Below are 20,048 nucleotides of genomic sequence, written 5' to 3'. Positions count from 1 at the left end.
TAGGTCAAACTTATTTCTAATTTATTCAACTATCCTATTTATTTAACTCAACATCTTCTTCATAATTACTTAAATTATAAGATTGCTCATGTGCGGTGTCTGTTCCTTAAGGAAACGAGTATTTCTTCTCTTGAGGAAATGCTTTAACTTTAATTGTTTAATTTTATTTAAAATATTTAAAAATCCATCAAAAACTTGAAATAGAAACCTTTATCAAAATAGTAAGAGCAAATCTTTTTGTTTACAAAAATTGACATCTGTGGTTTGAAGAAAAAAATCACTACAATCATGATTGTAGCGATTTTTTAATTTAGAAATTGCAGCAGTTTTCTTTGCGTAAGAAACTTTGTTTAATTTTAGGCACCGCCGATTCGGTTCGTAAAATCCGCAAAAAGCCAATCCGACTTATTTTGCGGATTAAAACAGTCAGTTCGTAAAAATTTTTCGGATTAATAATCCGAAAACTAATTTACGAACCACTCGCGAACTTTTTTTTTGCGGATTCACTTCGCTGTTCGGATTATCAATCCGAAAAATTTTTACGAACCACCAGCGGATTTTTTTTTTTGCGGATTCTCTTTGCAAATTTTTACAAATCAATTTAACTTTAATTCGCTTAGCGAATTATACGAATCGCGTTCCGTTCGCGTCACTATTAAATAGTGTGGTCCTTAAAAATTACATTTTTATTATGCGCGCGTCCTATAAATAGTGGATTTCTTAGAGACTGCCAATCCGTTACTGTTTATCGGTTTGCGGATTGTGCACCGAATTATCTATGCTAAACGGTTCAAATTACTTACGGATTGATTTGATCCGAAAATAATGTATCGGAAAAAAATTCGTTAAAATTTTTTCGGATTGTTTTTTCGGATTGCAATCCGATTCGATACTTTCGGATCGGATTGCAATTCGAAAAATATTTTTCGAATTGGAATCCGAACCGATATTATTTTTACGGATTTATTCGGATTCAGAATAAAAAATGCTTTTGAAATAAGATTCATTTTTATTTATTTATAATATTCAAATATACAATGAAACGAAATGATTTCCTCGTTAAGAAATAAAAAAAGTCAAAATCACACTGAAAGTTAATCATTTTCCAAATTCATTTTCTGGTCACACAATGCCTTGAATTTTACTGAGTTGCTTAGTGTTTTCTTTCATATATACCAGCATCTCAACCTTTGAGATTGAAAGATTGGTTCTTCTAGAGCTTTATATATTCCCTGCTGTTGAGATAACTCTTTCAGATGTTGATGATGCAGCAGGTATACAGAGGTTTTTTCTGGCCAGCCTTGACATTATTGGGTAAATATACTGGTTTTGTTTCCAGAATTCCAGTACATTTGTATTTGCTAGAACTGATTTTGAATTCAAATACCCCTCAATTTCAGCAGAAATGGCTTTTTTGGTGCTTGTTTCACCTCCAGGATTAATGTAACCTGCACCAAACACTTTCTTCCTCAGTTGTTCAGTGAAATCAAAGTTGTCATATCTTCATCATCCAACATTGAAAGGGAAGGAGTGCTTTGGCTGGCCAAAATTTTTTTTTGACAGTTCTTCCATAGCTTTCTTTCCTGCAGTTTTGACTACTTCAAATTTTCCCCCCTCATCCACAAAGAACATGCTCTTCCTGTTAGGATTTAAAAAATGAGCAATAGAGAATTCAATATTCATCAGCTCCCTTTCGAATCTTTTGTTTAGATCTTCATTGAATTAGTGAGCAAGCTCTAATGACACCTCGGTTTTTGGCTTTACACAGGCCTTACATTTTGCCTTGTTTTCCTCCACCTAGTTGAAGAATTCTCAAATATTAGATAGCTTAGGCATCTGAAAAGAAGAAAAAAATGAAATAACATAAAAATGGAATAAATCAAATTATTTGAGTTTTTCATTATATATTTGTCTTAACAAAAAATGATATTTTTGAGGCATGCATAAAGCTTTCAATAAAAGAACTAATCATTTAAAGGTTATTTGCCTTAATTGTTGAAACGAACGTAACAACTTTTCAAACTAGTTTTTATCTCTATTTTTATTTCTATTAATATTTAAGTAGAAGAAACATAACAATATTAATTTTATTGGACCAATCCACTAATTGAAGCAATCCGCAAAGCGAAATAATTTGCAAAGGTATTCAATCCACAAAAAAAACAAAAAAAAAACCTCAAATATTCAGTTTGAAATATTCTTAACTTTTAAATCAAATTAAATAATAATGGCTTACCGTAATAAATGTAGGTGAAGAATAGTAGACTTGATCTGTTGAACGAATTGTTGTATGTTAAGATTTCCAAATAGAACTGATTGAAAATGAAAAAGAAATCCACTATTTATAGGACGCGCACATAATAAAAATGTAATTTTTAAGGACCACACTATTTAATAGTGACGCGAACGGAACGCGATTCGTATAATTCGCTAAGCGAATTAAAGTTAAATTGATTTGTAAAAATTTGCAAAGAGAATCCGCAAAAAAAAAAATCCGCTAGTGGTTCGTAAAAATTTTTCGGATTGATAATCCGAACAGCGAAGTGAATCCGCAAAAAAAAAGTTCGCGAGTGGTTCGTAAATTAGTTTTCGGATTATTAATCCGAAAAATTTTTACGAACTGACTGTTTTAATCCGCAAAATAAGTCGGATTGGCTTTTTGCGGATTTTACGAACCGAATCGGCGGTGCCTAGGATTTCTTTTTTATTTTCAATCAGTTCTATTTGGAAATCTTAACATACAACAATTCGTTCAACAGATCAAGTCTACTATTCTTCACCTACATTTATTACGGTAAGCCATTATTATTTAATTTGATTTAAAAGTTAAGAATATTTCAAACTGAATATTTGAGGTTTTTTTTTTGTTTTTTTTGTGGATTGAATACCTTTGCAAATTATTTCGCTTTGCGGATTGCTTCAATTAGTGGATTGGTCCAATAAAATTAATATTGTTATGTTTCTTCTACTTAAATATTAATAGAAATAAAAATAGAGATAAAAACTAGTTTGAAAAGTTGTTACGTTCGTTTCAACAATTAAGGCAAATAACCTTTAAATGATTAGTTCTTTTATTGAAAGCTTTATGCATGCCTCAAAAATATCATTTTTTGTTAAGACAAATATATAATGAAAAACTCAAATAATTTGATTTATTCCATTTTTATGTTATTTCATTTTTTTCTTCTTTTCAGATGCCTAAGCTATCTAATATTTGAGAATTCTTCAACTAGGTGGAGGAAAACAAGGCAAAATGTAAGGCCTGTGTAAAGCCAAAAACCGAGGTGTCATTAGAGCTTGCTCACTAATTCAATGAAGATCTAAACAAAAGATTCGAAAGGGAGCTGATGAATATTGAATTCTCTATTGCTCATTTTTTAAATCCTAACAGGAAGAGCATGTTCTTTGTGGATGAGGGGGGAAAATTTGAAGTAGTCAAAACTGCAGGAAAGAAAGCTATGGAAGAACTGTCAAAAAAAAATTTTGGCCAGCCAAAGCACTCCTTCCCTTTCAATGTTGGATGATGAAGATATGACAACTTTGATTTCACTGAACAACTGAGGAAGAAAGTGTTTGGTGCAGGTTACATTAATCCTGGAGGTGAAACAAGCACCAAAAAAGCCATTTCTGCTGAAATTGAGGGGTATTTGAATTCAAAATCAGTTCTAGCAAATACAAATGTACTGGAATTCTGGAAACAAAACCAGTATATTTACCCAATAATGTCAAGGCTGGCCAGAAAAAACCTCTGTATACCTGCTGCATCATCAACATCTGAAAGAGTTATCTCAACAGCAGGGAATATATAAAGCTCTAGAAGAACCAATCTTTCAATCTCAAAGGTTGAGATGCTGGTATATATGAAAGAAAACACTAAGCAACTCAGTAAAATTCAAGGCATTGTGTGACCAGAAAATGAATTTGGAAAATGATTAACTTTCAGTGTGATTTTGACTTTTTTTATTTCTTAACGAGGAAATCATTTCGTTTCATTGTATATTTGAATATTATAAATAAATAAAAATGAATCTTATTTCAAAAGCATTTTTTATTCTGAATCCGAATAAATCCGTAAAAATAATATCGGTTCGGATTCCAATTCGAAAAATATTTTTCGAATTGCAATCCGATCCGAAAGTATCGAATCGGATTGCAATCCGAAAAAACAATCCGAAAAAATTTTAACGAATTTTTTTCCGATACATTATTTTCGGATCAAATCAATCCGTAAGTAATTTGAACCGTTTAGCATAGATAATTCGGTGCACAATCCGCAAACCGATAAACAGTAACGGATCGGCAGTCTCTATGTAATATACTCAAAAATTCTGCGTAATTTTGTTTATAAGATTGTAGTTTACGGAATTGATTTTGCGTAAGAAAAATATTGCTTTTTTGCGTAAATTAGGCATTTTTCAGCTTTATAGGATTGGGCCCAGGTCAACATTCGAACCTAGTTTTTGGAACCATTTGAAAACAATATACCATTCAAAATTGAAGTAAATCTGAAGATGCTTCATTTCCAATAAGCTGGGAGATTTAACATGGAATTAACTTCACATCAACTTATTTTCAAAATATCTATATTTTACTTTTTTAAATTTTTATTGAATTAAAAAGTAGATAAATTAAAAATATGAAGAGTTTAAATTGAACTTAGAATTTAAAGAATTTTTATTTTAAGCTCCTTCCTATGTAATTATTGAATTTGCTTAAAAAAAGAAACATATTTGAAAAAAAAAATACTTGCAACCAATTTTTTTTTTTTAATTTTTTGAAAAAGAAATTTACAGCTATTACAAAAATAAAAAATACCTGAGTTTTGATATCTTAAGTGACCTCCTCAAGCCTGATTCAAAAAATGCCTGATATAACGAGCATTTTGAAGCCACAAGTTCCACGTTTTACTAAACTGTTCTATGTTTATTCTACGTTTAACATAAATTCTTTTGTAAAATTCTCTGTAATTTTTATATGCAGAAGGTTTACAATAGTTCGCCATTTCTCTCGTTTTACGGAACTATTTTCTGTTTCTATCAAAGAATCGTTATACCAAAATTCTATTTTCCAACAATAACGAAAGGAAGGAAGTATTATTTTGTTAAAAATATCCCTAATTTCTAAAAATAACTTTTTTACAAATTCCCTTAAAAGTTATAGCTTTAATCATAAATTGACCAAATTATAATTAAGGCTATTATTTACCTTGACAACCATAATTTCATATTAAGCACGGAAAACTTTAAAGTAATCTTTTTTCTTTATCAAAAGCGAATATTTGCTTTCAAAAAAAAATTAGGTTCTAAGAATAAGATTGGAGTAGTCTTTGCTCCAAATATTCAAAAGAGTTTACTGGTTGGTACCTGTCTGAACCATCAAGACAGGAAACAACCACATCATTGTCTGGTTGGCAAAAAAATGCTATTGATTGTCGCGGCTTTTCAAGTTTTTCTGGAATTATAACGCGATGCCTTGTTGACTTTATTCTTCCACTGGTCCATCTCTCAAGTAAATCAGCTGCGTTTACAACGATTGTATTGGGTATCGGAGTAGCATGGATAAAATTACCGGCTGGTGACAGAACCTTTATCAAACACATTGTTAAGAAACAAAAAATGTACTAATGAAATTAAGTTGCGTGAGTTTTTCAGAAACCAAATTGATTAACTCCACTTTAAGTTAAACTTTTGAATTTTTTAAAGATTCAAAACCTCTTGATTAAGATCTAAATTTTATTTTATTCAAGGTATATTTTTCTAATAGTAAAAATTAATATCAAATGATAAAAATAATTTTATATTTAAAGGGAATTTTAAAAGCAATGTACAGAATTTAATCAAATATATCCACTCTTGTTTTATGAAGTTAATCAATTCAGCAAATGACCACGGCTCTTACGCCAATGTAAAAATGCAATGATATGTTGTAATACAATAATAGAGTTGAGCAAAGTTTTATACAACAGAATTACGAAAATTACATACCTCCAAACCTCCTGCTTCATCTTGAAATAATAAAGTAATTGTTCCGTAATCAGTATGCTCACCGCAACGCAATTGAGAGGGTTGAATAGTCGATTTTTCTACGACTGGATAATAAAGGCTTCTTAAAATTGTAGTGTTTTTTCCCTGGACGGATGTAAACTTGTGCGCTTTCTCAAGAAATTCATGATCTTCAATGTTTAGAACAAGATTTAACAGTCGTAAAAGAGTCATTGTTAAAATGTGGCATTTTGAGTACATTTCTGCCATTAAGTGAGCAAATCTCGCTGGTAACTTTGACTTGATATTCTCTGAAATCCAAGGCAAATAATCGAATGCTTCTTTTAAATCAAAAGGTTTTTCTCTGTCAAACGTTTCAAACTTAAAAGGAATGTATCCAAAAGTGTTTGCCACGTTGGTTGAATCGCACAAAACCTTGATTTTTTGTTCCAAAGTCTGTTGGAAAAACTCACGTGATGAATCGAATAGACTTTCAACAAATTCGTGTGAAAAATTAGTTCCTTTTAAGTATATAAAACCCCATTCTTGAAATCCTTTAAGAAGTTCGTTGCCTAATTTCTTAATAAGTTCGTCATTCAAAAACTCTGATGATGGAACATTTTCATAGCTATAATTTTGGTAATAGTACGAAACATCAACGATTGGAAAGCTCGCCATTTTCTTTTGCAGCACTTGATAAAGCTTGTTTTATGAGTTTACTCTGCGGAAAACTTATAAAAACAGAAACGCGTCGTTGGTTTGTAAACTGATTGCGCAAAAATAACACGAATATAATATGTTCTAAAAACAATAATCTTAAACTTTAAAGCGTTGTTTCCGTTATAAATATAGTCTACAGACAGCTGAAATGTTTTTAAATATCAAGAACGATAATCTACCGAGAAGTTTTTATAAATGAATATTCACCACAATGTTTCGACCTACCAAAAAGTTACTAAATTAGGCTAAGAGTTTTTAAACCTGAATGCCTAAGAATACCATGAATTTCCTTTTTTTTTTTATTATTGACAGCGTAATGAAAATGTACTACGAGAATGTAAAACGAGTTTATTTTGCAAAACGAGAAATAAAAAGGAAAATTTACCATCCAATAAACCCACATTATCACAATTGCAATATAAATCAAACACCATTATTGCGAAATATCCTAGTTAACAACTGTCATTTCGCAGGATACATTTTTTGAGCTTTGGAAAACATCATTCATAATAATCGAACAATAATCGTTGAATTTTCGAACAATAATCATTGAATAATCGAGCGGTGGAGGTCTTGATGTTATTGATTTAAACATCAGACTGTACGACAAAAAATTTTTAGCAACAATTATCTTAAGTATTTTGCACTTATTTCAAGGTGCTGATTTTGAATCTAAAATCTGTTTTGCTCTATCATGTCTATATTTTTACCCACAAGTTACACCAAGAAATCAAAATTTGTAGAAATGTATAAAATCGCTTGAAGAATGTAATTATAATATCACTAGACTCAATTAAAAAATAACAAAATAATACAATTATAAAAATAGTATTATTGTAAAAAATAATTCGAATGTCCTCTTCAAATCGCAAAATGCAGAGTCAGGAAATGCTGTCATCACACGCGGATTGACTCGACCTTGATACCTGGTTTCAATACCATCGCTCGCTTGGTAGTAACTTTGACTATCTTCATCTCACATCTATTTCAAATCTGCAGAAAAAAGGTTAATGACTCTTTAATAAAAGGAATTTGATCTACTTTTTACACTTTGTATAATGAATTAAATATAAAAGTTTAGCTACCATTGCTTCGTAATCTTAGCTCCGGTTCTTTCCATGAGAGTTTTTTACTGTAAAATATGGAAAGTCTGGCGGAGTATAGTACTGCGAATATGGCCAAAATTCGCAAGAATAAATAACGCAGAGATGAGTTCTGCAAAAACTTTATACGTAAACAATTTCTTCCCTTAAGATAGTTGACCATGCAACTGTTTAATAAATATCATTCCGTTTGTGGGGTTTTTTGTAAAGCCGAATGTAATGTCTATATTGGATATGAAAAGGGAAAATGTACAAGCCTACAATACTAGTATTATAAACGTCTGTAGTGTCCTTATTTCAGTTGGCTGGCAAGGAAATGTCTTTCTAGTCCTGCCTCTTCAAGCACTTACGTAAGAGTACTTTTATCAGCTGAACATATTGCTTTAGAAAAAGGACCAATCTTAGCACTGAAAACACAAAAATGCTTGCATACATGAAAAAAAAACATGAAGAACATATTAATATTTGATTAATTAACACTTGATTAATGTGATTCAGAACTTTCCCGCATATTTTCTCCTTTCCGTTTGTTTTTTTTTTTTTTTATTTTTAATTATTCTTTAAGTTACTTACTATCATAATAAACTTCGTTGTTGCATTAATTTTCCGTTAATCGTTATTAATAATAAATACAAGTTTCAGTTGTATGATTGTCGTAATTGATTAACTTTTTTAAAGCCATTTAAATCCTATTTTCTAAAAATGCCCACTGCGAGATTTATGCATAAACCAAATAAAATATGTTGAACAACACGTTGAATTATTTGTCAAATATTTTATTTTGGTGTCAAATACTGAACTTTTATCTCAATTGCATAACTAAACTTGCTAATTTTGTTTGTAAAATTTTCAGGGTTGATACCACAATACAGAAGTATGAGCTTTCTTCAGTAGCTCACTTGTTTAGAATAGTTATGATTGATCAGATCTAACATCAAGTCTGGGATTGATAGTCTCTACTGGTAAAGTTAGTCAGTACTGAGCTAAATGATTTATTGCGTTGTGCGGACCAAAAACTGAATACATGCCTGATGAACACCGTAGAGAAGATCAAGGGTGCATTTTCAGCAGTAGGTGGACTACTAGGCTAAATATTTTGTTAAAATAAGATTTATCAGTGTTTATCACATTTGTGCTCAATCTTATATAAGTACGAAAATTCTTTGTGTATGAAAACATAGTTATTATTTCATAAATATAAAAAATGTCATGTAACAAAATTGAATTATCTTATCTCGGGTAATTTTTTTGATAAATAAAATAAACTAAGAAGCTTGAGAAATTTGGAGGTTATAAATTTTTGAAAAGTATTTCAGCTAAAAAAATGCAAGCAATCTATTTAGTGTTAGAGAATTTTTAACTCTGAACATCAAGGTGACAGTAAAGTGTATTACTTTGCAATCATTTAAAAGTTGGAATACGAAAAGTTGGAAGTTTAAAAAGAAATAATATTGAGCACATTAATGAAAGGGCGACGATCTTTTGTCTTTACAAAGTTTGTTAGTTTAGGTTATGTTGGAAGTTTGGGTAGGAGTTGTGATAGAGTTGTTAATCCCTTTTAGATTTGAAAACATCCCTTTTAGATTTGAAACTAGTTGCCTGAATGGGACTAAACTATTGATTTGCAATCTTACAGTATAAAATAATATAGAGCTGTTGAGTCTCCCATTAATACAAGAAGCATTCTACAGCCAATTGACGTGGGTGTATTTAAGACTGTGAAAATGCCTGGCGAAACTGCCTAAGCACTAACTATGACGAGAGCCGTTACAGCAATATAGATATGCGTGCACTTAATGTCAGTGGCGTACCGAAGGTGGGGCGGGGGGCGGTCCGCCCCAGGCCCCGTCAGCCGAATTTTGTAATAGTCAACATTTTTGTTCTGTAATCATAATTATTTACAGCAAAAATGAACCTGAAACATGATCGTATCTGCTTGCCAAGATAATAAACACCCACAGCAAACAAACAACGATGTAAGAAATTGAAATGAAATCTTGGCTAATAACAACCACCGTGGCTGTTTTGGAGGCCCTCCGCGAAGCTTCCTCCCCCACACCCGCGAGTACAAATAAATATATTCGCCCGCCCTATCTACGAGTCTATGGTTCATGATGATTCAGGCAGACTGACGGATGTTTATGTTGTTTCGTTAATGTGATTAATAAACTCTATCATTCAGTACCTCAATAATTCGAGAGCAAATCAAGTCTTCAGTTCGTCATCACCAAGTTAAATGGTAAGTTATAATTTTATTCTTGCATATAGGTCTAACAAGGCTGCGTGAGAAGATTTTAGTTATCAGGTTAAAATTTTATATCACACGTCGTTTTATGTTAAAGCCACATAAGGGGCCTGTCCTTAAACACTATCCGTATTGTCAATTTAATTACTTGGTTTTTAATAACTAATTTTGAGCTTAAAAATGAGTAGGCCTAGCCTATTTTGGTAAACAATAATTTTTATCAGTAGTACGAAAACACTTAGTTTTGATATTGTTTGCTCGTCCTAACGAATTTCCCATATGGAAGGAGCTATTACCATAGGTGGAATGGACAAATTTAAGCCCGAGACCATGATAACATTCATCTTGGGGGCCCCATATTCCGAAAACAATAAAATTAAAATCGTTTTTTTTTTAAATCCCCCATATTATTCTTATGGTTCATAAATCCAATTAATATCTAGCTTTTTTGTGAACATAAATAAATATAATAAATATAATAAATATAATAGATATAATAAATATAATAAATATAATAAATATAATAAATACAATAGATATAATAAATATAATAGATATAATAAATATAATAATTATAATAAATATGATAAATACAATAATTATAATAAATATAAAAAATATAATAAACATAATAAATATAATTAATACAACTAATATAATTAATATAATTAATATAATTTATATAATAAATATAATAAATATATTAGATATAATAAATATAATTAATATAATTAATATAAATAATAAATTAATATAACTATTATAATTTATATAATAAATACAATAAACACAATAATAGTTGTAAATATAATAAATATAACTATCATAATAAATAATATATTAAATCAAAACAGAAAACATACAACTAACTAAATTAGAGGCACATTAATATACAATGAGAACATCTAAATTCCCCTTTGAACAGCTGCTCTGAAAATACTCGTTAAAGCATTAGCAATAATAGGGAATCACACAATTCCCTTAAGAAAATTCTAGAATAAACAACTCCCGTGGAGACAGCCAATCTCTGCCAACCTGTCTCTAAAATAAAACCACGAGTAATGACAAAAAGTAATCCCAATGAAAAACGTTATTAAACACACCTTAAGAATTGCCTAACTTTATCCGTGGAGACATGCGAAGCTCTGATGCGTAAATAGAACAATAGGCTATTGAAAACCTACAACGATAGAACAATCGAATTTTAAAACCAGAAATTTTACATTTTCGTGTGCTCACATTTCACTTTAAATAGATATCTACTAACAAGCGAAGTGAAAACATCATTAGTTATGCTGTTACTTATACTGAAATTTTTCAAAGAAAATAGCCGAAAAATGTAATTCAAAACTTGACAGTTTTATCTTACAGTGTTTATTTATTAGGTTTGGTTCGTTTTCAAACCCCGTAACGCGAAGGTTTGTTTTATTTTCTAAATACTTTATTGTCTTAAAGTAGAACAACTATTTTCAGAGTCAAGAGACCTGTTGATAACATGAAGCGAAACTATTTCAGTGGATGGGAAAAGAAGAAAAAAGAAAAAGCTAAAGAACAAGAACTACAACGGTTGTCGGGTTCAATACTTAAATTTACTAAAAGGGCACTATCCCAGGCAAACAATGAAGCAGGGCCAGAGGAGGGCCCTGAATTTTTAGAAGGCCCAAGTACAAGCTATGGCCAACGGAATGAACAAACAAGCAATGAAGAACAAGAAAAAGGAGAAGAAGAACAATACAAAAGGCAAGAAGAAGAAGACATAACCAATTCGATACGTTCTGAATCAGACGCAAATTCAGTACACGAATCAGAAGATTTAACATTAAGTTATGATGTTGGAAACTGGCCCACTCAAATGCCAGATTATCTCAGAACCCATGTTACAAGACAAGGCAGTGAAATTTACCAGAACTTGGAGGGGCCATTTGATCCAGTTTATAAACCAGGAGAAAATTCAAAGGGTCAAACTAGGCAGCTGACAAAAAGCTGGTTTTACGTAATGGAAAGAGAGAAGAAGAAATGGAGAGACATTTTGCATCTTATCTTAGATATAACACTTTTTTTGGCAAAGCAGAATTTACCTTTTCGAGGCCACAGGGAAGACTTTGCTTCTGAAAACCGTGGTAATTTCTTGGAATTTGTCAGCCTCCTTTCAAACTATGACCCTGTTTTAAAGGAGCACAGCATACGGCTTCAGCAATCATTGGAATCAGGGTTGATTCCAGTTTCTTATTTATCGCCTGCAGTGCAAAATGAGTTTATATCTCTTTTAGGCGATGCTGTAAAACAAGAATTAATCTGTGAAATCAAGAAAGCTAAATTCTATGGCATATTGTTTGACAGCACGCCAGATATATCCCACACTGAACAAATGAGTCAGGTCATAAGGTATGTGAAAATTGATAACAGGAACGTGGAAGTGAAAGAATCATTTCTAGGTTTTATTCCTCTAAGTGGAAAAAAGGCAGACTCCATAACACAAGAAATTGTTCAATCTCTTGAAAAGGACGGCTTGGATTTAAAGCTTTGTCGAAGCCAAGGATACGATAATGCCACGACAATGTCTGGCATTCATACAGGAGTACAAACCAGAATTAAAGAATTTAATCCAAAAGCAATATTTGTGCCTTGTGCTAACCATTCGCTTAATTTATGTGGCGTACATGCTTTTGGTAGTATTTCTGTTTGTGTCACATTTTTTGGAACTTTGGAAAGTGTGTACACGTTTTTTTTATGTTCAACACATAGATAGGAGGTCCTAAAAGAAACCGTTGGAGTGACAGTGAATAGACTTAATGATACCAGGAGTGCTCATCATGATGCCGTGAAACCAATCTACAAATATTTCGAAAAGTTGGTTAAGGCTGTGGAAAAGCTTTCTGATGCTTCTGAAAACCTAGATACGAGAGGAGCAGCGGAGGTGTTGATGACAAATATTTGTAATTTTAATTTCCTTTTCTTCTTGCATTTGTGGTACCACATTCTACTCGAGGTGAATCATGCCCAAAAATATCTTCAAATCGAAGGTATTAGCTTGGAAAAGTGTGTTGTGAAGCTGAAAAGTTTGAAGACCTTTTTAGTAGAGAGTCGAGAAGTTCTGGTCCATAATGCTGTAGAATATGCGACCCAGACTTGTGCTGAAATGGGCATTGATATTGAAAGCAGAAAACACAAGCGAGTGAAAAAGGTGATGCCAGGAGAAACTGCTGAAGATGCAGGTTTAACTCCACAGGAAGAATTGAAGCGTGTTATGTTCGAGTGCATTGGCCACTTTGATGTAGAATTAGAAAAACGTTTGACCTCGATGAACACTGTGTATGAAAAGTTTGCTGTTGTACACACAGGTAATCTTTTGAAGGCAACTGATGAAGAAATTGTAACCTATGACAATCGGTTTTCAGAAACTTTCAATGATGTAGATGAGGAAGAAATGCTGCCTAAAGTAATGAGGCTAAGAAGGCATCTGAAGGTTTCTGGCATCAAATTAGACATTGCAGCTGCATGGACATCATTGAAAATGCTTCAGTTTATCATTAAAATGGACTTTCGTGAACCGTTGCCAAACGTGACTGAAACTCTTAAACTGTTTCTAACTATATGTGTGTCCGTGGCTTCTTGTGAGAGGAGTTTTTCAAAATTGAAATTAATTAAAAACTCCGCTCTACAATGAGCCATAATATCAGTAGAAAACGAAATTGCAAAACATGTGAATTTTGATGAGTTAATCAAACGATTTGCAGAAGTCAAGGCTCTCAAGAAAGTATTTTAATGTATTTCTAGAAGTAACTCTTTGCTGTAAATCTGTTTTTTTTTTACTGTACATTCTACATCATTGTATTATCATTTAAAATAAATAATCAAAACTAATGTTTTAGTCATTTGTGTACATAAATGAATTTCTATAAGTGATAAAATGGCGTTAATGTATATATATATATATATATATATATATATATATATATATATATATATATATATATATATATATATATATATATATATATATATATATTATAAACATATAAACTGATAGATAATGATAAAGATGGTATTTGCTAATTTTTGTTTATTACAAACGTTTTCAAGAAAGTGGAGAAAGATAATGTGTTATACATACATTTATTAATGTAGTCTATATATATATATATATATACATATATATATATATATATATATATATATATATATATATATATATATATATATATATATATATATATATATATATATATATATATATATATACATATATAAAAAGGCCCCATTTACCAAGTGCCGCCCTAGGCCCTAAAACATGTTGGTACGCCACTGCTTAATGTATTATTGAAATGCTTAAAGGTTGTAGGTGCGTTTTCCTGAGTTAACGCAATTAACTTATTTGAGGTTTGCGAGACATATCCATTAAACAGAGAAAAGATCATAAGCGAGAAACTTTCCGCGTCCATCACGTTAACATCAGAGTAAACAGCAATTTAATTTAACACATCAGAGTAACAGCAATTTAATTTTTCATGATGATTAACAATTGTTCATCAACATTTCTGTTAATGAACAATTATTAATCATCATGAAAAATTTTCAGTATTCAATGTTGACTTTAATTTTAATTTTCGGGCATTTTTTCACTCTCTATCCCGCTGTGAAGGGGCAGCGACTGGAGAACTACACCTCACTTCTGTCTTGTAGCCGCCTATGGCTTCTAGGGGCTCAACTGAGTAAAGTCGCCATGGCCTCGTTCATCTTCTCAAAGGACCTGTGGCACAGTTGTGGGATGAGCTGCACAGAAAAAAAATTTTCTAAAACACTTCTATCTTCAAAAATACATTTGGGGAGTTTGCTAAAAGAGCAAAAGGTAATGGCTCTTTTAGCAAACAAACCACAACCTTAATTTAAAATTCATAAAGAACAGAAGATTTAATGAATTATTAACTTTAACATCGAAAAATTCATTTATGCCAATCAAAAAAAAGGCTATATAAAAGCGAACCTACAACAAAACAAATTCATAACACATTTGTAAAAGTACACCTATAAAATTCATATATCTTATTCAACACATTTACATGGTTTTTGTCATAATTCCTCAAAAACCTGCATGCAAATGGTTTCTGATTCTTGATTTTTCATAATGTTTGCCACACACATTTCATAATGTTCATCAAAATTTGCCACTTTGTAGTAATATTTGCAATTGTCACACAATTTTGGCCTTTCGTCAAAAAAAAACTCAACAATATCTTTTATACCAATCAAAATGCACATAACATTCTTCATTATCAGAACAGAAACATCAGCATTATTTGAATGCCATAAAAAGGATCGCAAAACCAAATTTGGTAAATTTACCAGAAAAACGTGAGCACAAATATATCCTATTTTGAAAGAGAATCCTGGTACCCTACCAGAAAACTTATTTACAAACAACTCATACAATGCCATCGTAGGAAGGAAAAGATTTATGCAAGCAAAAACTAATGTTGACATTAAAAACGAGCTTGGAACTCCTTTAGGTTCAAAAAGTAACTCCAGTAAATCCATGCTATCAAAAAGATCTAATGTTACACTAGAAGCCAAAGATGATATGTATGCTTTACGATCTGGATCAGTTTTTCCGATGTGATACCCAAAGATCAGTAATAAAAAAACTAGCGGAGTACATGCCAAGGAAACTACTAAGATATTAGGTCCAAAAAAGTCCTTTTTATTTAAAGTAGGAGGATTTTTTCGAAACAATATAACAATTCGTGGCAATAACAATGAAACATAAACTATCCAAGCAATAAAAGCATATTTGATTTCATCAGGAAACTTTGTAGGATCTTCTGCATCCACTGCAACGGAAGACTTTTGTTTAAACTTCTTATGCAAATAAAATAAGATAAATGTCCAGAGACCTACAACGATTGCATCTGCAATATACCAAGCCCACCATTTCTTATTTTCAGATAAAGTTAAATACTTGTTTAATAAGGTACCTTGAAATATGATAACTACAATACATCCAAACTTGAAAAGCAAAGGCAGCTTGTGCATTTCAGTTTTTCTGTTAAGGTTAAAAAGTAGACATTTGACAGGTGTGCATAATTTACAGCTCTAAATGATAATTGCAAAGTGTAGAAAGAAATAGACATTGGGTTAGACTAGATCGCATTACTTTCCACTCAAAAAAGCTATTTCCTTATTTTTCTATAAAATATTACAATTCATCATTAAAAACTCATTGCACTTTATGAAATGAAAGTCGATGAAATCGTACTGCTTAATCAAGCTAAGTTATAATCATTCCGAATTAACCAACCGAGTTTTTTGAAATCAGAAGTAAAAACAATTTTTTTCTTGTTTCTTATCAAAGCGTAACAGAAGTCAAGCGAACTGTTGTTCTAGAAAAATAAATTATTATTATTTTGATCTTATGTAATAACCAATCAAGGCTGTTCAAATTTTTATTTGATCAAAATTAATATTTTGAATTTATCGTATATATTTTAGTATTTGTATAAATATATCAATTATTAGCTAAACTTGGGTAAAAATTAATTAAGAAATTTTTTTTTGTACTTATTTAAAGATGAAGCAGAGTAATGCAGAGAACTTTCTGCTTTATCTAAAGGTGTAAAAGATATTTAAAATGCTTTTATTTCAGTATCAATTTATCCAATAGGGGATTCGGCAAAGCGTTCAAAAATATCATCGCAATAATTGAGGGTTACTTGTTATCTAAAAGTCCAACAAAAGGCATACACCAGGGTGAGAATGGTATTAAAGGTTTAACGAAACTATAGAGTCATAATAGAGCGTCTTAGAGGCAATATTTCGTGTCTAAGGGCTTTTTCTTGTACCGAAGAAAATTTAACAAGTTATTTGAATACACTCTAAAAACAATTTCTTAAAACATTAGCTTTAAAAAGCAAAATTCCTTTAGTGCAATTTAAGAAACTTTGACAAAGTTGAATTTTCAGGCGATCAAGGCAAACAGAATGTAATTTGCTAACGCAAATTATTTACAGAACTTTCGTGGAGAATAGTATATCTGATGCATAAAACTACAAGGTTATAACTAAAACTGTATTAAAAATTAGGTTACTTATACATAAAAAATAAGGATACACTTACATTAAGCTGCAAAAAAGCGTTATGAAACACGTCAATTTCACGTCTTAATAACCGGATGAAAAAACATTTTGATATTTAATTATCACCTTAATAAATATTTCTGCTAATGAACATGTGTTGATCTTTATAACAAATTTTCAGCAAACTATGTTGACAATAAGTTTTGGGTATTTTGTCACACTATAAAAGAGCGGGAAACTAAAAACGACCCTCCCTTCCTCCTTGTAGCAACCTCCGGGTTCTAGAGGCCCCAATATAGTATAGTTGCCTAACACTCGTTTATCTCTTCAATGGGCCCTGTTGAGCCAGTTGTGAGATGAACTACATGAAAGGTTTTTCAACGGTATACCCTATCTTCAAAACACATTTAAGGAATTAGCTAGAAGAGCAATAGTTTAACAAAGATAAGCAAATTGCTCTTTTTGCAAATAAACTACACAACTAACTTAAAACTCTTGTAGAGCAGAAGATATAATAAGACGTGAGCAGTTTCTCTTTGCTATGTATAACTTTTTCTTAGTAATAATAAATATATACACTTTGAATGTGAGGATTTTTTTAAATTTAAGTATTCAAACTAATATGAGTGGTAGTGTAGGCATTTATTTGTAACAAGGAAAAGAACCTAATAAAAAATTTTAAACAACTGTTATTTTGCATAGGATACAAATAAGAATAAATGTAAACTCAATTTTTTATAAACAATAAACAAGAAAAATGCACGAAACTCAATGCTAATGGTTTTTTAAAAGAAAAGATATGCTTACCCATATTCATCAAAAAAAAATTTTGAGTCTCTTACAAAAAATTGATAAAAAATTTATAATTAAACTTCATAAAAAGAGTGGCTTCTCCATCAGAAACTCAATGAGGATAAAACATTTTGAAGAATATAATTTTTAAATCAAGTAGTTGAGAAGATTTTTAACCAAGGAAGAATTAAATCATTTGAAAAGTACACCTACAACAAAACAGATTCATATATCTCATGGAATATAATATTAAAAAATTCTATTCATATAACAAACAACTTTAAAACTTTTTTTATAAAGCCTGATCAAGAAACAAATTAGTAAAGTTGTTTTAAATAGTTATTATTGCATCTAAGATATATTTCTTCTATCAATTAAAAGCAAAATAAAGTAATGAAAATATTGAAAAGATGGATATATCAAACAACTGATGTTATGAAAGAAACAAAAGCTTTTAAAAAAACTTTTAAACTAAATGCTATGAAGCATCAACTCACTGGATTTTTAATCACATTCTAAATGTGTTATAATAAAGTTGGTGAAGTTGAAGCCTATTTGGTTTTTGTCATAATTCCTCATGACCTAGCATACTAATGGCTTCTGGTTTTTTTACGATGCTTGCCATACACTTTTTAGAATGTTCATCAAAATTTGCCACTTTGTAGTAATATTTGCAATTGTCACACAATTTTGGTCTTGCTTCAAAAAAAAACTCAACAATTTCATTTATACCAATCAAAATGCACATAACATTCTTCATTATTAGAACAGAAACATCAGCATCATGTGAATGCCATAAAAAGGATCGCAAAACCAAATTTGGTAAATTTACCAGAAAAATGTAGGCACAAACATATCCTATTTTGAAAGAGAATCCTGGTACCCTACCAGAAAACTTATTTACAAACAACTCATACAATGCCATTGTAGGAAGGAAAAGATTTATGCAAGCAAAAACTAATGTTGACATTAAAAATGAGCTTGGAACTCCTTTAGGTTCAAAAAGTAACTCCAGTAAATCCATGCTATCAAAAAGATCTAATGTTACACTAGAAGCTAAAGATGATATATATATTTTTCTATCTGGATCAGTTTTTCCATTGTGATACCCAAAGATCATTAACAAAAAAACTAGTGGAGTACATGCCAACGCCACTTTTAAGAAATTAGGTCCAAAGAAATCCTTTTCATTTAAAATGGAAGGATTTTTTCGAAATATTATAACAATTCGTGGTAGTAACAATGAAACATAAACTATCCAAGCAACAAAAGCATATTTGATTTCATCAGGAAACTTTGTAGGATCTTCTGCATCTACTTCATCAAGAAACTTTTGTTTAAACTTCTTATGCAAATAAAATAAGATAAATGTCCAGATACCTACAACAGTTGCATCTGCAATATACCAAGCCCACCATTTCTCATTCTCAGATAAAGTTAAATACTTGTTTAATAGGAAGCCTTGAAATATAATAATTACAATACACCCAAACTTGGCCAGCAAAGACAACTTATACATTTTCAGTACTTCTATTAATATTAAACAGTAGACATTTTACAGATGTACATAATATATAGCTCTAAATAATAATTGCAAAGTGTGGAAAGAAATAGACATTGGATTAGGTTAGATCACATACTGTTATTTTCGACTCAAAAAAGCTATTTTCAAATTTTTCTATAAAATATAGCTATTCTTGAACTAATAGCACTTAATTAAATGACGAAACTGAATTCCTTAATCAAGTTGAAATTGTAAATCATATTTATAAAATATCATTAACCGAATTTTAAAATCAATACTAAAATATACGGTAATAATATTTTTTTCTTGTTTCTTATCAAACTGAAGAAAGCAAGATTTAGAAGAACGCATTTAAGTACTTTTTAAATTAAAAAAACTTTAAAAGTAAAGGTCCGGGATTTTAACTAACCGACCGGGGCTTTAATTAAATTTAATAAAAGAAGGCCGGGGCTTATTAAATAGCTATTTAATCCAAATTATTATTTCACTAAGAATGTGTAACTTATTTATTAATTAAATAAATATGTCGAATATATATATATATATATATATATATATATATATATATATATATATATATATATATATATATATATATATATATATATATAT

The 20,048-nt window shown here is 30.6% G+C and overlaps 4 protein-coding genes across 4 annotated transcripts; 1 reads left to right on the top strand and 3 right to left on the bottom strand.

Annotated features, from left to right (window-relative positions):
- Nucleotides 1-5,238: 5,238 nt before the first annotated feature.
- Nucleotides 5,239-6,746, bottom strand: LOC145184704 (uncharacterized). Its single transcript, XM_080060449.2, has 2 exons — nt 5,985-6,746; nt 5,239-5,584 (listed from the first exon to the last, which is right to left on the bottom strand). Exons 1-2 carry the CDS (start codon nt 6,657-6,659, stop codon nt 5,303-5,305), a joined length of 957 nt encoding a protein of 318 aa, XP_079916575.2. The 5' UTR covers nt 6,660-6,746; the 3' UTR covers nt 5,239-5,302.
- A 4,798-nt stretch (nt 6,747-11,544) lies between these two features.
- On the top strand, nt 11,545-12,798 carry LOC149885804 (52 kDa repressor of the inhibitor of the protein kinase-like). Its single transcript, XM_090094268.1, has one exon. The coding sequence runs from the start codon at nt 11,545-11,547 to the stop codon at nt 12,796-12,798; it is 1,254 nt and encodes a 417-aa protein (XP_089950394.1).
- Nucleotides 12,799-14,964: 2,166 nt separating this feature from the next.
- On the bottom strand, nt 14,965-16,296 carry LOC145184571 (uncharacterized). Its single transcript, XM_080060286.2, has one exon. It carries the CDS (start codon nt 16,077-16,079, stop codon nt 15,120-15,122), a length of 960 nt encoding a protein of 319 aa, XP_079916412.2. The 5' UTR covers nt 16,080-16,296; the 3' UTR covers nt 14,965-15,119.
- Nucleotides 16,297-17,648: 1,352 nt separating this feature from the next.
- On the bottom strand, nt 17,649-19,783 carry LOC145184707 (uncharacterized). The gene has a single exon (XM_090094187.1). The coding sequence runs from the start codon at nt 19,428-19,430 to the stop codon at nt 18,477-18,479; it is 954 nt and encodes a 317-aa protein (XP_089950313.1). The 5' UTR covers nt 19,431-19,783; the 3' UTR covers nt 17,649-18,476.
- Nucleotides 19,784-20,048: the final 265 nt, after the last annotated feature.

Source organism: Hydra viridissima, unplaced genomic scaffold (assembly GCF_058129835.1).
Source record: "Hydra viridissima isolate aposymbiotic clone 2 unplaced genomic scaffold, HvirCarnegie_v1 scaffold_7, whole genome shotgun sequence".
Taxonomy (NCBI): domain Eukaryota; kingdom Metazoa; phylum Cnidaria; class Hydrozoa; order Anthoathecata; family Hydridae; genus Hydra; species Hydra viridissima.
This window is presented reverse-complemented; position numbering and strand designations above follow the sequence as displayed.

Coding starts and splice junctions, on each gene's coding strand:
- LOC145184704 (XM_080060449.2), bottom strand. CDS start 6,659: ATGGCGAGCTTTCCAATCGTTGATGTTTCGTACTATTACCAAAATTAT. Junction 5,585..5,984: donor ATGAAGCAGGAGGTTTGGAG/GTATGTAATTTT, acceptor TGTTTGATAAAG/GTTCTGTCACCAGCCGGTAA.
- LOC149885804 (XM_090094268.1), top strand. CDS start 11,545: ATGAAGCGAAACTATTTCAGTGGATGGGAAAAGAAGAAAAAAGAAAAA.
- LOC145184571 (XM_080060286.2), bottom strand. CDS start 16,079: ATGCACAAGCTGCCTTTGCTTTTCAAGTTTGGATGTATTGTAGTTATC.
- LOC145184707 (XM_090094187.1), bottom strand. CDS start 19,430: ATGTATAAGTTGTCTTTGCTGGCCAAGTTTGGGTGTATTGTAATTATT.